This window comes from Gavia stellata, chromosome 2, assembly GCF_030936135.1.
Source record: "Gavia stellata isolate bGavSte3 chromosome 2, bGavSte3.hap2, whole genome shotgun sequence".
NCBI classification, from domain to species: domain Eukaryota; kingdom Metazoa; phylum Chordata; class Aves; order Gaviiformes; family Gaviidae; genus Gavia; species Gavia stellata.
The window spans coordinates 45,376,682-45,392,224 of NC_082595.1; the positions used below are offsets into that span (position 1 = coordinate 45,376,682).

The 15,543-nt window shown below is 40.9% G+C and overlaps 1 protein-coding gene across 1 annotated transcript in view; it reads left to right on the top strand.

The window, feature by feature from the left end:
* The window catches only part of SYTL3 (synaptotagmin like 3), a 32,118-nt gene extending 17,369 nt beyond the window's left edge, over nt 1-14,749 (top strand). Inside the window, exons 8-15 of the mRNA XM_059835615.1 lie at nt 579-722; nt 5,931-6,109; nt 8,342-8,444; nt 10,499-10,669; nt 10,878-10,977; nt 12,150-12,258; nt 13,153-13,358; nt 14,619-14,749. Coding sequence (XP_059691598.1) covers nt 579-722; nt 5,931-6,109; nt 8,342-8,444; nt 10,499-10,669; nt 10,878-10,977; nt 12,150-12,258; nt 13,153-13,358; nt 14,619-14,749 — 1,143 coding nt within the window. The remainder of the gene's footprint in view (nt 1-578; nt 723-5,930; nt 6,110-8,341; nt 8,445-10,498; nt 10,670-10,877; nt 10,978-12,149; nt 12,259-13,152; nt 13,359-14,618) is intronic.
* The last annotated feature ends 794 nt before the right edge of the window (nt 14,750-15,543 follow it).

Sequence of the window (15,543 nt, forward strand, 5' to 3'; positions counted from 1 at the left end):
AAAGGTGAATGGACTTAGTCAAAGCAAAGTCAAGAACACCTCAGAAATTTAAACTTTTTCTATAATCAAATCTAAATAAGAACTTGTGAGCCTGTTTCTATTTTCAAGTCTCTTTCAACCTATATTCATTCTTGCATAGGTAGACATGGGCATGTGTCACGCATATTGCAAAATACTATTCTTAATTTTTTTAATTTCCTGGAGGCAAGATATTTTTTTTCCTTGCAAAATGACTGTTTTGTTAAAGGCTAATAAGGCCTTTTATTAGTATATTACTACTTTTGGTGTGTTATTAGTAGACTGTTGTTAGTAATTGCTGTGGTAGTGATCCTTAGATTAGGTAATGGTATGTTGATTCTAGAAAATTATGAATATAATGAATGTACTACTAGCTGGGATGAGAGAGTTGTAAATCAACATTTAAATTAAGTTACTACATTGTCTTTGAAAGTGTGCCACCTGCGTGACATTGATCAGAGTGAATTGTAGCTATTTACTGAACTTTCTTCTGATAGCATTTGTGAAGGAATCAGGGCATTTTTCTTAAATAAAAAAATTACCCACTGAATTTCTTACAGATGAAAAGTACACCCAGTCTTAAACAGCTCATCACTGGTACCCAAAATGACAGTGAAATTCTGACCAAAAGGAATTGCAAGGAGGAAGAAGACATAACAACCAGTCCCACAAGTGATGCAGTTTTCTGTGATGGCAGAAAACATGTAAGTTGAAGGGTGAAGCACAATAGAACAGGTGCCTAATGGGGACAGATATAAAAGCTAAGATCTTGTGCAAAATGTTGGTGTATTTTGGATTATATTACAAAATGAAGGAAGAATTTTACTTGAGTTTGTATCATCTGATTAAAGACTGACTGCCTTTGGCATGGTCCTCATAGTAACACTGTGAACTTTTTGCAGCATAAGCCCAATCAAATTAATAATGGATAATTGATGGATATACCCATTAATAATGAATAATTGATAGATCAGCTTCCTCTGAATTTTGCAAACGCAACTAACATTCTTCCCATTTTATATTAGGGTTGGTATCATGAACATAGTTCTTTCTAACCTAGTAGCTAGCTTTTTCTATTAAAACTTCATTTAACTGAAGGGTTTTGTTATTTTGCAAGAACTGTGGTGTAATGGAAATGTCAGTGGAAATTCAAATGTCAGAATGTCAGTGAATGAAGAGGAAGCTGACAGTGATGGAAGCCACGGGAGGAGTTCATAGGTTTAGGGGATGGCATTGAATCATCCTCTGATGGATGGTATTTTGAATACTGCAAATGAGAGAGAAGGAAGCCAGTTATAAATTAATTCAGCACATGCTTTAAAGTCTCTATGGTTAGCTGTGGAAGCTAATTTCTATGTATGGGTGATGAGGTTAAGCAGGGTGAAGTATCCAAAGAATCTATGACTGATATTGTAAAGAAGGTAACTAAAATGACTTTTAGGGAATCAAAATTAGAACGGCCTGCTCACTTTGCAGATGAGTAAAAACACGCATAAGGACCTTGGCATGCTCTCATAGTCTACTGCACTGTGGAGTCTGAGGTGTTAAACTGACACATGGATAACAATTTTGGATGACATTTGTGATTCTAATGACAACCATTTGAACTAGGCTATAGACAGCCCAGGCTTAAAAGTGAAATATTTTCTACTGTCTTATAAAGGGGAAGGTCAAGTTCCATTAAACTTCCCTTTATGGGTAAGTGTTGGATGTTGATTACTGCTCCATGAAAACATATCTTCCAAAATATCAGATGGCATTGCTTCCAGTCATGCCAGCAGGAGTGCAATACATGAAATCATTGCTAAATCTCTCTTCACTGAACCAAAAGGATAAGTGACTTCTACATTGAATGTATGTGACTCCTGATCAGGTGGGAGACATATGTAGTGATACTCAGTCCAAACATCATTAATGAGAACACCTATCCAGCCTCTCTAAATAAATCAGAAGTTCTGTGGAATAAATATTAGGGACTTTTGAAAAAGTTTTTTTAGGACATATGAGCTAAGACAAAAATCTATTTGCATTCCTTTGTCATGAAGGATTTTGGTGGAAAATAAGCATTTTCTGGTCAGATGAATAAAAATACGTCAGTGAGTGAAAGAGCAGAGCTGAACAAAGCTGCAGGGGAGATTGATTACACTGATACATGTCTCGTGGAGGGAACAAGATTACATGCAACAAGCATCAGGTCAAAACAGTCCTAGCACTTCTTGTGACTTCCTCAATAAGCACCTGACCCTTCTTTTGTCAAGTTTGTATGTTACTTAGACCTTATAAGATAGAGTAGATAGCTTCTTTAATCTAATTAAGCTGCTGGTGTGAATTTTAAAATTAGTATTTGGCAAGCTGCACAAACGAAGAAGAGCACCTGCATGGAAGAGAGATATGATCTTATAAACACTACTCTGTACTCTGAGCTGCTGGGTTGTGCAATGCAGAACTTCTTGGTTAACCAGTCCTGTGTGGGTTCGTGTTTATTTTCAGAGGGAGGGGTGATCTAACACAGATATCTTAGCAATCTAAGGCCATGTTGCTGTGAGATTAATCACAACAATTGTATCTTTGTGACATATGCTATATAAAAAGTTTTTAGGGCTTACCTTAAGGAATATCATTCTAAATGAACAGAGACCAAACTGTTTTGATTGAGTTGATAATTTTTTTACAGTGAAGGCTAGATAGCACCATAAAGTTACATGTCTGTGCTGGGCCACAGAAAGGACTATAGTCTCTTCCTTCATTGCAGTTTCATGGCCTCTGTAAACGCTGGACACAAATGTCACCTCACAATCACAGGCTTTGATTCTCATGGGGAACTTCAATCACCCTGATGTCTGCTGGGAAGGCTATACAGCCACGCATGGACAGTCCAGGAGGTTCCTCCAGTGTACTGATGATAACTTTCTGACTCAGGTGGTGGAGGAGCCAAGAAGGAGAGGTGTACTACTGGACCTAGTACTGACAAACAAAGAGGGACTGGTGGAGGACATTAAGGTTGGAGGCAGCCTTGGCTGTAGCAATCAAGACAGAGTTTAGGATTATGTGCTGTATGCACAAAACAACAAGTAGCATTGCAGCCTTGGACTTCAGGAGGGCTAACTTTGATCTCCTCAAGCAACTGCTTGGAGAAATCCCATGGGCTAGGGCTCTAGAGGATGGGGGGGAGAAGAGAGCTGGGTGTATTCAAGTCACGCTTCCTCCAAGCTCAGGATTGGTGCATCCCGAAGAGCAAGAAATGGGGCAAGGGAAGCAGAAGACCTGCATGGTTGAGCAAGGAGCTTCTGAAAAAGCTCGAGTGGAAGAAGTTTACAGTACATGGAAGAAGGGACTGACCGCTTGGGAAGATTACAAGAACGCTGTCAGGGCACGCAGGGATGAAATGAGGAAAGCCAAGGCCTCCTTGGAATTAAACCTGGCAGGGGATGTCAAGGTCAACAGGAAGGGTTTCTTCAAGTACATCGGAGGCAAAAGGAAAACTAGAGAAAATGTGGGCCCGCTGTTGAATGAGATAGGTGCCATGGTGACAGATGATGCAGAGAAGGCGGAATTACTGAATGCCTTCTTTGCTTCAGTCTTTACTGCTCCAGCCAGCCCTCAGGAGTCCCAGACTTTGGAGGTAACAGAGAAAGTCTGGAAGAAGGAAGACTTTCCCTTGGTTGAGGACGATCAAGTTAGAGACCAGTTAAGTAAACTGGACATGCAGAAGTCCATGGGTCCTGAGGGGATGCACCCGTGAGTGCCGAGGGAGCTGGCAGAAGTCCTTGCTGGGCCACTCTCCATCATCTTTGAAAGGTCCTGGAGAACAGGCGAGGTGCCGGAGGACTGGAGGAAAGCCAATGTCACTCCAGTCTTCAAAAAGGGCAAGAAGGAAGACCCAGAAAACTACAGGCCAATCAGCCTCACCTCCATCCCTGGAAAGATGATGGAACAGCTCGTTCCGGGTGTCATCTCAAAGCACCTGGGGGAAAAGAAGGCTATTGGAAGTAGTCAATATGGATTCACCAAGGGGAAGTCATGTCTAACCAATCTGATAGCCTCCTACGATGGCAGGACTGGATGGATAGTTGAGGGGAGGGCAGTGGATGTTGTCTACCTTGACTGCAGCAAGGCTTTTGACACAGTCTCCCACATGATCCTCATAGGCAAGCTTAGGAAGTGTGGGTTAGATGAATGGACAGGGGGGTGCATTGAAAACTGGCTGATAAATAGAGCTCAGAGGGTTGTGATTAGCGGCACAGAGTCTAGTTGGAGGTGTGGAACAAGTGGTGTTCCCCAGGGGTCAGTACTGGGTCCAGTCCTGTTCAATATATTCATCAATGACCTGGATGAAGGGATAGAGTGCGCCCTCAGCAAGTTTGCTGATGATACAAAACCGGGAGGAGTGGTGGACACACCAGAAGGCTGCACTGCCATTCAGGGTGACCTGGACAGGCTGGAGAGTTGGTCAGAGAGGAACCTTATGAAATTCAACAAAGGCAAGTGTAGGGTACTGCACCTGGGGTGGAATAACCCCATGCATCAGTACAGGTTAGGGGCTGACCTGCTGGAGAGCAGCTCTGTGGAAAGGGACCTGGGAGTCCTGGTGGACAACGGGAGGACCATGAGCCAGCAATGTGCCCTTGGGGCCAAGAAGGCCAATGGCATCCTGGGGTGCATCAAGAAGAGTGTGGCTAGCAGGTGCAGGGAGGTTATCCTCCCCCTCTACTCTGCCCTGGTGAGGCCACATCTGGAGTACTGTGTCCAGTTCTGGGCTCCCAGGTTCAGGAAGGACAGAGAACTGCTGGAGAGGGTACAGCAAAGGGCTACAAAGATGATTAGGGGACTGGAACATCTTTCCTATGAGGAAAAGCTGAGGGACTTGGGTCTTTTTAGTCTGGAGAAGAGAAGACTGAGGGGGGATCTTATCAATGCTTATAAGTACTGAAGGGGTGGGTGCTAAGAGGACGGGGCCGGTCTTTTTTCAGTGGTGTCCAGTGACAGGACAAGAGGTAACGGGCACAAATTTGGTCATAGGAAGTTCCATCTAAACATGAGGAGGAACTTCTTTACTTTGAGGGTGGTAGAGCACTGGAACACGCTGCCCAGAAAGGTTGTGGAGTCTCCTTGTCTGGCGATACTCAAAACTCGCCTGGGCACATTCCTGTGCAACCTGCTCTAGGTGAACCTGCTCTGGTGGGGGGGTTGGACTAGATGATCTCCAGAGGTCTCTTCCAACCCCTATCATTCTGTGATTCTGTGTTTTTTATATATGTGGATGGACAGCATCCAAACCTTTGCTCCATAGGCGAAAGTAGATGAAAGGAGAACAAAGTGGCTGAGGTGAGCTAGGAAACACCTTCTTTATGCACCAACACACAACAACTGGATGTCTTTGTATTTTTATCTTTCCTGAACAGTCTGCTGCAGTATGGAGCATGTCATTTTTATATGGAATTGGGGGATCTTGTAGAATATTTACTGGATGTGGAAGGCCACTTCTGTTTCCTTTAATACATGATAGAACCTAACGTCTTGGCAGTGTACCCTACTATGAGCTATGTATTAAAAGCATTCTAGTTTTTTCACTCTCTTCCTTTCAGACGCTTATCCCATTTTCTCATGGGAAGCCACATAGCATTTTTATTCAGAGGCAATTTCTAGATCTAGAAGTTACCTAAGAAAGCATTTTCTTAGCCTAGAGAGCTTACTGAAGAGAAAAGGGAAAAGCAGTAGAATTGCAATTACAGCCATAATTTTCAGGGCTGTTATGGAAGTAGGAGAATGTTTTTATACAGGTTACCTTAAATCTTCATGATTTGCAGTAGCTCTACAGTCATGTCTGTAAAGATACTGACCTTTGAGGGAAATAAATGTTTTGTCCTGTTTGACCTGAAGCTACTTTTCCCAAACATTTTTCTTTTTCTTAGGGGAGTTTGTATAGTCTTAACAGCACTTGCACTGAGTCTGGCAATTTTGGCAAGGCTAACGTCACGGGAGAAATAGAGTTTGCCATAAGATACATCTTCAAAGCTTGCATCTTAGAAATTTGCATCAAGAGATGCAAGAACCTGGCTTATGGAGAAGAGAAGAAGAAAAAGTGTAACCCGTAAGTATTTTGTAGAGAAGGAGAAAAAAAAAATAAGGAAAATACTCTGGTTTTAAGATACTTATGTATGTTGTGATTGAAATTGATTGATGTATGATGGTATGCCATATTAGCACTTTCAGAACATTCAACATATCTACCAGCCCTTTTTACATATACACACTGCAAGACAAATAGGTTTCATACCAGTGCTTATTCCATTCTGACCATTTTCTGCTAGTAATTGTCTCTTTCCCTGCCTGTGACCAGGCAGTTGGGTATTTGTGTTGCTGATGAGCCCCTTTAGATCTTGAGAATAGCTGTTCAAATTTTAGCTCTTAAGTTGTGCCCGCAAAATTAATATATAAGTGGCTAAAATATGAGATGTCATGTTCCTAATTCATGTACTGACTCACTCTGGGTCACTGGGTGATTGCTATACTACTTCTGTGCTTCCATCTTCTGGAATAAGAATAGAAATTTCAGATACTGCAACACATTTTAAAATCTAAAGGTGTTTAATAATTACGTATTATTGTAATAGGAAGAAATACCTACTTCCGTGGATAAAATATGCCATAGAAATTTTTGGTTGCATAGTTAAGCCTTGGTGATTTGTCTGTTTATTACTGAACGATCCTCTCTGACCATGTAGCAATCATTCATAGAAAATCACCAGGTAGAATACCTAACTACCTGTTCTTGCCCCTGATGTCACACTGTGTTCAAGCACTTGAGTGACCGCATTGGAATTGTGGAGTTGCCATCACCTTCACCCAGAAGGAATAGGACTTTTGCACATCTTGCAGAGGACATTCATAAAGATGAGCTTGGTGAGGAAAGGAACCTTGCTGGAACAGCAGCTCATGAAACAGGGCAGTTTGGGAGCACTTCAGAAGTGGGTCAAGGTTCTTTAAGTCCCCTGGTAATTAAGCCAGGCAAACAGTTGCAGGAAGCATGAAAGGCAATGTGGGAAGTGCTGTGTAGTGAACACGATGTTGTCTATTGGTGTATATTTATGTATTTCTGTGGGTTTCCAAGCCAACAGAAGAAGTACAGTCAGTGTACTCTCTTAATGCACTTGCCGAAAAGCAGACATTTAACTGATGTTTAAAACCTGTTGAATTACTTAGCTTGTTGACTGGTTTGAGGCCTGACTGTCTCCTTTTTAGTTAAATTGATCTGGGGTGATAAAGCAAGAGGCTAAAACTTGTAGTATGTAAATATTTTAAAAAATAGTTTTACCTGTGGATAAGTTTGGAAAGAATAGGGAAGATGTATAAGTTCTGGACTGACGATATGAGATACAGCTGATTTTATTTACCCAGTAAGTTAATCAAGAGGCTTTTTTAAAATTGGTTTAAATCATAATATCTGAAATATATACAAGTACAGTTTAAAAATATTTAGTATTATGTTAACAATCGCTCCCTTCCCTGCCAAGCTGTAAGGAAGCACTCTCTATTGCTAATACTCCTTAGTTTTGAAGCCATAACACAAATACAGCCCACTGAACTCATGTTAAGGGGAATATTTAAGTATTCACGTTCACGTGACCCTACACATGAGAAACTTTGGGTAGGAATCATTGGTGCTTGATATTGGTCCAACTCAGCTTCCAGAAATTTTTTTACTGGTTTTCATTGAATCAATGTTAGGGCAATGTTGAGCACTTGAGAGAACCTCTCACTTTCATTCTAGTGGCTGTTAATAACAATTAGCATCTGTAAGAGTTATGAATTATTATGTATTATTTGTATGATTATACCTTTTTGCTACATGGTACTTGGTCTTGTAAAGATGCGGTATTTTCTTCATGAACAAGCAGCAATGATCCTAAAATTGATTGAGGTGGTTTTTTTTTTTTTCTTTTGAGCACATAATATACTGTGTGTTTTCATCATAAAGCTGCTGCTACAACTGACAAGGTGATTTCCTTGGTGGCTATTTTATTAGAGGCCACGAGTATGAAAACGAAAGATTCCTGTTCAGATCATAATCCCTTTCCCAATTAGAATAGGATTGAAACACATTAGCTGAATGATATACAGGGATCCTTATAGCTTGTCTGCTTTTATTGAGAAAGGATATAAATCACAATTTGCCATTTTATTGCTTGGACAATTACAAAGTCAAACTTGTTTCAGAATTAAGAAAGAACTCCTCTCATCTAATTAATTTTTCTTCTTAGTTTGATTTTTTTTTTCTTTTTCTTCTCGTCACTTTCTATATATCCTTCTCTCTATCTACAAGGTATGTTAAGGTTTATTTACTTCCTGATAAATCTCCTCGGAGTAAGCGAAAGACAGCTGTCAAAAAGAGCACAGTGGATCCAGAATTCGATGAGACTTTGAAGGTACTGTTTGCAATTGTGTGCCGCTACACACGCTTCTCATGGTAGTGTCTCCTTTTGTAATGTACAATCCTGCAAGTTCAGAATCATCCTGATGGGGCAAATCTAGGAGTCGCTGAAAACAATAATTTAAAAAATTATGTTCTTCAGTCCAAATAAGAGAAAATGCTTTTGGAGTTACAGTAGTAAATTGCGAACCATCAGAAGAGTTTGCCTTTGTTCGTGAAAACACTCTTAATGAATTCCAGTGTTGTTCTGAGTTGTGGCAAAAGCAAAGTGTCTTCCATAGACACTTTTTTTGTACATTCAGGAACTGGGTGTATTGCAAAGCAGTTAGTATTTTACACAAGTATTCCTTTCAACTGACACTCCTTTTGTCAGTGCCACTGGGAGTGTCTCTCTACAGTTAGCTGAATGCTAACTGAATTCCACCACCTCTAAAATGTTGTCTGCTTCCTTTTCCCCATGCAACTGATGCCAGGCCATCTCTTTGTAGTGTCTAATTTCAAACATTAATAATCCCACCACAGAACAGTAGGTATGATTTTAATTCCTTAATGCCTTGCAGTATTACTTCTTGCATCCTTGTAAGAACTGTGTGTAGAAAATAGGAGCCATTATTCTCACTTCACAGACTCTTAAAGAAATGTGAAACTGAAGCTGAGTACTGTCAGCTGGGAGAGTTTGGATTAGTTTGGTTGTTCCCAGCTCCAGTTTTGTACTCAGATCACTACAAACCCATTTTTTTAGTGTGCATCAGCAAGCTGCAATAGCATATAAGATGATGAGTTCTTCAGTAACACCTTGTCCTGGAAGAGATGCAACAAAGTTAATGGAGGGACAAATTTGTATCGTTGCTGCTTGAACTACACAAAAGTTTCAGTGTTACTCCCATCTCTTGGTGTGTATGAATATCAAGAATTTGTAGCAAGTGAAAAAGGCAAAATGTTTGAAAAGTAAAATTCAGTAACAACAAAAAAAGTTTTGTGTAATGTATGCAATTCTCATCTATCCCAAAGCCTGTATATATAGGGTTAAAGTTGTGAGAAAAGAAGAGTCTGAAGTTGGAATAATTGGTCCTAATTTTATAGTTCCTTTTCAATGCCAGAGTCATGCAGAACTGATAAAGGGAGAGTGAGAGCCATGCCTGAGCTAACTGCATGAACACTAAAGGTAGTTTAGTTAGTTAGAAATCTTTTAAATTAGTTTAACTGTTAGTTCATCCAGAGTAGCAGAAATGGTCAAAAAAGCATAGCGCTAGTGCAGGTAAACTATATCATGACACTGAGATCCAACTTAGTGGGATTCAGCTGTAAATTAAGGCACCTGCATTTAGGTAGCTGCATGTGTGAGAGATGTGTAAGTGCTCTTGGGAATCACTAGAGCCGAGGGTGATTCAGGGTGATGCGTCCCAGAGCCTACACCCAGCTTGTGATTCACAGCCTAAATGTGGGTAGTGATGTCCTCATCTGTGCCATCAGCTTTCAGTCCAGGTGGGTGCAGGTCACCTGTAGGCTGAGTATCATGTTTACCAGTCTCCTGTGGGTATATCAGATATCCAACAATGTCTCAAAGAGCTCTAACTATGTTTTGGGAGTAGATCAGGTCTTTATTTAGTGGTCATCTGAATTACTTCCTTGCCCCTACTGACTGCATTGAGTAGATGTCCACTGGCCAGAATGGAAGTTTTAGCACCTTTGTTAGGTGTCTTAATCTTGAACTGGCCCCCAGAGCAGCCAAATTCTGCTGGGAGTGCAAAACAAATATAAAAAACCCCAGCAAAAATGGTCAAGAATTAAAGCTCTGAATTAATAATCAAAATCTTTAGCAAGGCAGGTCAAGGTTTTCCTGGAATGCTGTTTCATATTTGGATGAGCATTATTTAGCATTTAAGTAGTGGGGTAATATGCAAATTGCAAAGCACATTCAGACACATGGTTCTGTCTGCATCCGGATGCCTTCAGCCATGCTGCGGCTAGGCTTCCTTTGAGCAGGTTATGAGCATGGGCCTGCATTCATCCTGTGTATTGGTTTGTAAATGCTCTTTATCTTTCTAGTACAAGATTGAATACTCAGAGCTGGGAAGTCGGCAGCTTCAGATCTCGGTGTGGCATGCAGGAGCACTGAAATACAGGGTGTTTTTGGGGGAAGTGGCGATTCCACTGGCAGCATGGAATTTCGAAGATAACTCAATGCAGTTGTTCAACTGGTACCAACTCAAAGCCAAGGTAATTCTTAGGTTTTGTGCTTAGTTGTATCTTAAGAGCAGGATGTAGTGCAAGGTATGAAAAAGATCAGCCTTCTGAAGTCATGGATGAAAGAATGCTGTCAATCCATCCCGTTAGCAAGACATGTTGCAAACATAAATAAGCTGTGAGAGTGATGTGGAATAGAATGATTGCAGTAATGCAGGTTTCTGTATGTCCTTTTCTTCAGCTGGAAAAGCCTGAAGATGATCTTATCCAGTACAGCGGCGAACTCCTCGTGTCTGCAAGACTGTCAGTACCAGCCCAGTATAAAACTTTCCAGTTTGAAGGTATAAAACATTTCAGCATACATGAATCCCTTGGCTAGAAAAGAATTGAGATCAGTGAAGGACTGACAATGTGTCCCTATAATATTCCTGTATGGTGTTGATAACAGCTACTGCAAACTATGGTTTGTGGTGTACTGTATTTTAAATTAATTAAAATCTAAACACTTGCCAGCTTCATCTTTTCGTTCTTTTTAATGCCAATAAAAGCTGCACGTTATAATGGCAGCAGTATGATGCATCTAGCTGTTTGGCTGGACAGCTTGTGCCTGTCATGGTGTTGCCAGTAGACCTTATTCTGGAGGTGATGCAGCAGTTTTACTGCCCAAGGCAGAGGCTGTTGATTTAGGGAAAAGGTGGAAAGGAAATGGCTGCAAAGGTACCCGACCAGCACCCTTGGCTTCCTCCAGTAACCTGACTTTAGAGAGATTGTTTGGACCTAACACTTAGAAGATGTTAGGTTCAAAATGTACAGTCAGGATTCAGTTTTGGTAATGAAAGACCTGTAAGCTACATTAAGTAATGCTGTAGTGTGTCAGAGCAAGCATCTGCTGGTGGAGTAAAATAAACGCTTTGGGGGGAAGGGCTAGGACAACCTCATTTTCCTTACCACCCAAGATCACAGTGAGGTATGCAGACATTCAGAGCTCCAGTAGTGCTCTTTGTGTTCAGGATCGTAGAGACCAATAGAAAGATCTGATTAGCTGTTAGGTTAATTTTGTTCCCTTTTCCAGAGGACCCCAAAGTTACCAGCTTGCTTTCTTCCATTTTTTTCTCCCTGTGCATGCCTGTGTACAGGTCTCTGCTCTGTAACTAGAGCTGTAACAGAGGAGTGGTATCACACCATGGGTTTGGCTGTTTCTCCTGCTTCTGACTTTGTTTCAGAGAAGCACTCCTGTGGGTACTGCCCTGTGTTTACTTCTCACAAATAACAACAGAAAACTCTGTGTTTGGAACAGGAATCACAAAGCAACCTGCTACTCATGCTTGCTTTTTTTATGTGTGAATCACACACTATACAAGCAGGTTAATATCTTTCAAATGATCCTAATACAGCACTATCAGTCCTTATTGTAGTAGTACTGCTTAGTCATTTTCCTACTTAGTTACAGCAGCTTCTTAGGCTATCAGCTGAACTAACTGGTTATTTAATGTGATAAACGCTCCTGTTTCAGGAAAAAAAGACCAAGGAGTTCCCAACTGCCAGCTTCAAGTTATGATATTTGGGGCCAAGAACTTGCCCATGCTGAGATCGGCTGGAATGCCGAACTCATTCATTAAAGGGTATGTATAAGACCTAACACTTCAAATAGAAAATATGATGTCACGCACATTCTGTGCAAAAGTATGTATTAATGTGTTTTCAGGAGACTGGCATGTGAAAGTGGCATTATCCACAGTCTTAGTTGGACTTCCTTGTAATGGTGGCATTTGGGTGTCTGCACAACAGCAGCACTCAGCAGGGTGGTGATGGGTCCCACCTGCTTTTTGGGTCGTGAATGGAACTTCAGAATTTACTGATATCATTAAAATTTAGAGTTCACTATTTTAAGTATTTGCTTTTAGGAGAGAAAAACAAAGTGCAAATCAAGAGAGTATTTTCATTCCTATTTTCAGCTGTGCCTTTGCAGAATTAAATATAGCTTTGGCTACATTGAAAAGGAAACGTTTATCCTTTTCATTCTAGACATTTTAAAAGGAGGGACTGAATTTTTCTTCAATGTGCTGGGTAGCTTGTATGTGGGATCATTTTACTTTCTTACTGTCAAGCATCAGATGCCATTGGAAGTATGATATTGGGGTACACTTACATCATCTCATAAAGCCATTTCAACTGCTGTAGCACCTATCTTCAGTGAAATGGGTGAGCGTTTTATCTACTGAAAGGCAGGTTTCAGGCGGTATTGATAACAGAACAGGGAGTAAAGACTCCTTCAGCAGTCAGTGACGGCAAACGAAAAAGAGCTCAGAACAGCCTACTTGCACCCACACTGAAGGCAAACAGAAAAAGGAGCAAGTCCCAAAATAAACACACTAGCACCATATTCTACCTTGCACTTAAGCTGAACTTTTTTGCTATTTAAGGCAAACCAAAGGGCCCTAGTTGATCATTGCAAATGTTTTGTTTTCTGGTTGAGAAATCAGTAACCTTGCTGAAGTCTCATTGTTTTTGGGAAGTTGTCTTATCCTTCCAGACCAAGCAGAGGTAAAGCGAAAGTCTCCTGTCCTGAAGAAAGAAGCCTGTCCGCAGTGGAAACACTTGTTTGTCTTTGATGGTTTTACCCCAGCTCAGCTACAGCAATCATGTCTACACTTGACTGTCTGGGACCAGTCAGCTTTCAGCTCAAGCAGTCAGTTCCTAGGAGGAGCCAAGCTTGGTGCAAGTAAGTTCTTCATCACTAAAAATTGAAGGTAATTTGGGAAAAAGTTAATTTACTTTTCATTCTAAATAATAATATTTACACTGTGCTATTTATTACCTGCTGTCCTGTGCCTACACATACAGCCTCAGCCCCTGTCCTAAGCAACTTGCAATCTTGGGCTTTGAGCCTGCAAGAACCGATGCATGTGTTTTAGTTCAGGTCTGTGCAGAAGCTCAAGGTTGTTGGGGGAGTTTTCAGGAAAGCCATGTGTTAGCATGGTAACTTTTAGGGCCAGAGCTTGGCCATGCAGAAGAGAAGCACAGAAAAGTTGGGTGGAGTCAGCTTGTCTAGAGCTTTTTTTGAGACTCGTTTCTTGAGCTGTTTTGTATGAATTGGCTACTTTTAACTACTATCTTATCAAAAGGAAACCCAAGAACTAATGATCTAGTAGACTCCAGCCTTGCTTATGTTTGTGCTTATTATTTTACATCCACAAATTAATCCAATCAATGGGAGATACAGAAAGTGAAACTTGCTCAAAAAGGCCTATTGCATGTCTTGAGTTCTGGGCTCTGTTCTAAGATAAAAACGAGCCCTCTTTCTCAAGGCTGAGAAACTCTCTGCTCACTGAATAACTGGTAGTTGAGCAGGGAAGTATTGTCACTTGAAGACTGCCCAATGGAGTCTCACTCTCTGGGAAGACCCCGGTGAAAGTGCTTTGGTTTCAGTATTTGAGATGAAAGGCTCAAAAAGATTGAGGCTCAGTCACTTTGTTAGGGTATCAACATGCAGTTCAGAGAAGTATTATTGCTAGTAGTAACTCAAGTGCTGTGCAGGCTTCCTCATGAGCTTTTGATTGTCCTAGCCAGCATTCTCCTTTCTGCTAGAGCAGGGACTACCTGCTTCTGAGTGAAGACGACTATCCAAGTTTTAAGCCTAGTCATGCATTAAAGTCACTGGAGATGAACTGAAGCAGGAGGCTTTGTGCCATTCTGCTCTTTTTAGTATGCATACTTGCCTCCTCTGCTTTTAAGTAAGTCATACAACCAAAAAATTTTTCTTTGCTGCAAGCTGAGAGTGAGTGATCCTACTTTAAGAGGATGTAAATAATGCTTCAAAAGTGTAACTACAGTTTATTGCAATTAATGCCTTAGGAGCTACAGAACAGCTGAAATTGTTATAGAAGTGGGAGAAGCAGGTTGGTTGTTACCTAGTCCATTGGGCCAGAAGCTGGGCAAGGCCAAGTGAAAAGTAACCCTCTGACCTTTCCTTTCCTTGCAGAGGAATCCTTTGACTGTACAGACCTTGTTTCTCAGTCAGCGCTCCAATGGCAGGAAGTGCTCTGCAGCCCAAACATGTGGATGGACTTTACACTTGTACTGCATTCAAATAAGGAAAACTTTAAGTCATGAGAGATTACTGCACAACTTTTCCTTCCCCATGTGTGATGTTTTAAATTCAAGTGGCACATACCTTTCAGGTCTGGGGAAAGATACACTGCAACAGTACCTACTACCAGCTTTTGGGGAACAGCTGTGCATTTGAAAGTGTGTGATATTCTGAAGATTTTATTTCTCTAAAAGTGAAGGCTTTATCTGTGTCTCTACAGTATAAGGTTAGTATTGTTTCTTCAGGAGTGACAAACTCAGTTTGAAATGCATTATGCTGACAAGACAACAGTAGCCTGATGCTACACAGTTTTCCATTTCTGGGCACAGCACAACTGTAATTATTTAATCTAATCACAGACAGTCACTTTCTCTAAGAAGTATTCCTGTTACCTTAAAGTTACATGCTTTCCCTCTGATCTTGATATTTTATACATGGTCTGAGAGAATGAAAAACTAGCTTATTTTTAAACTGCTTGCTGCAAATGGGTGATGCTAACACCTCTGTGCCTCAGTATTGCTTCACATGACCCTAAAGCTCTGGCCTGTGGCCACAAGCCTTTCAAGTGCGTGCTGTAACACGGTGCTTAAAACTAGTTAAATGTATAAATTTGTCCCTCAGCAGGAGTGTGGGACAACAGCTAACAGAATCAATGTAGTAGCAAGTTCTTTGTTCTTATCAGCTGCTGATGTAAGACAGCATTAACAAGTGCTGTATACCATATGGATCAGACAGGACAAGAGTTTAGCTAAACTTATTGTTTATTCATGTGAAGTGGTGGAAATGCAAGCTTAAGGCCCAACTACTGTGGTACAGT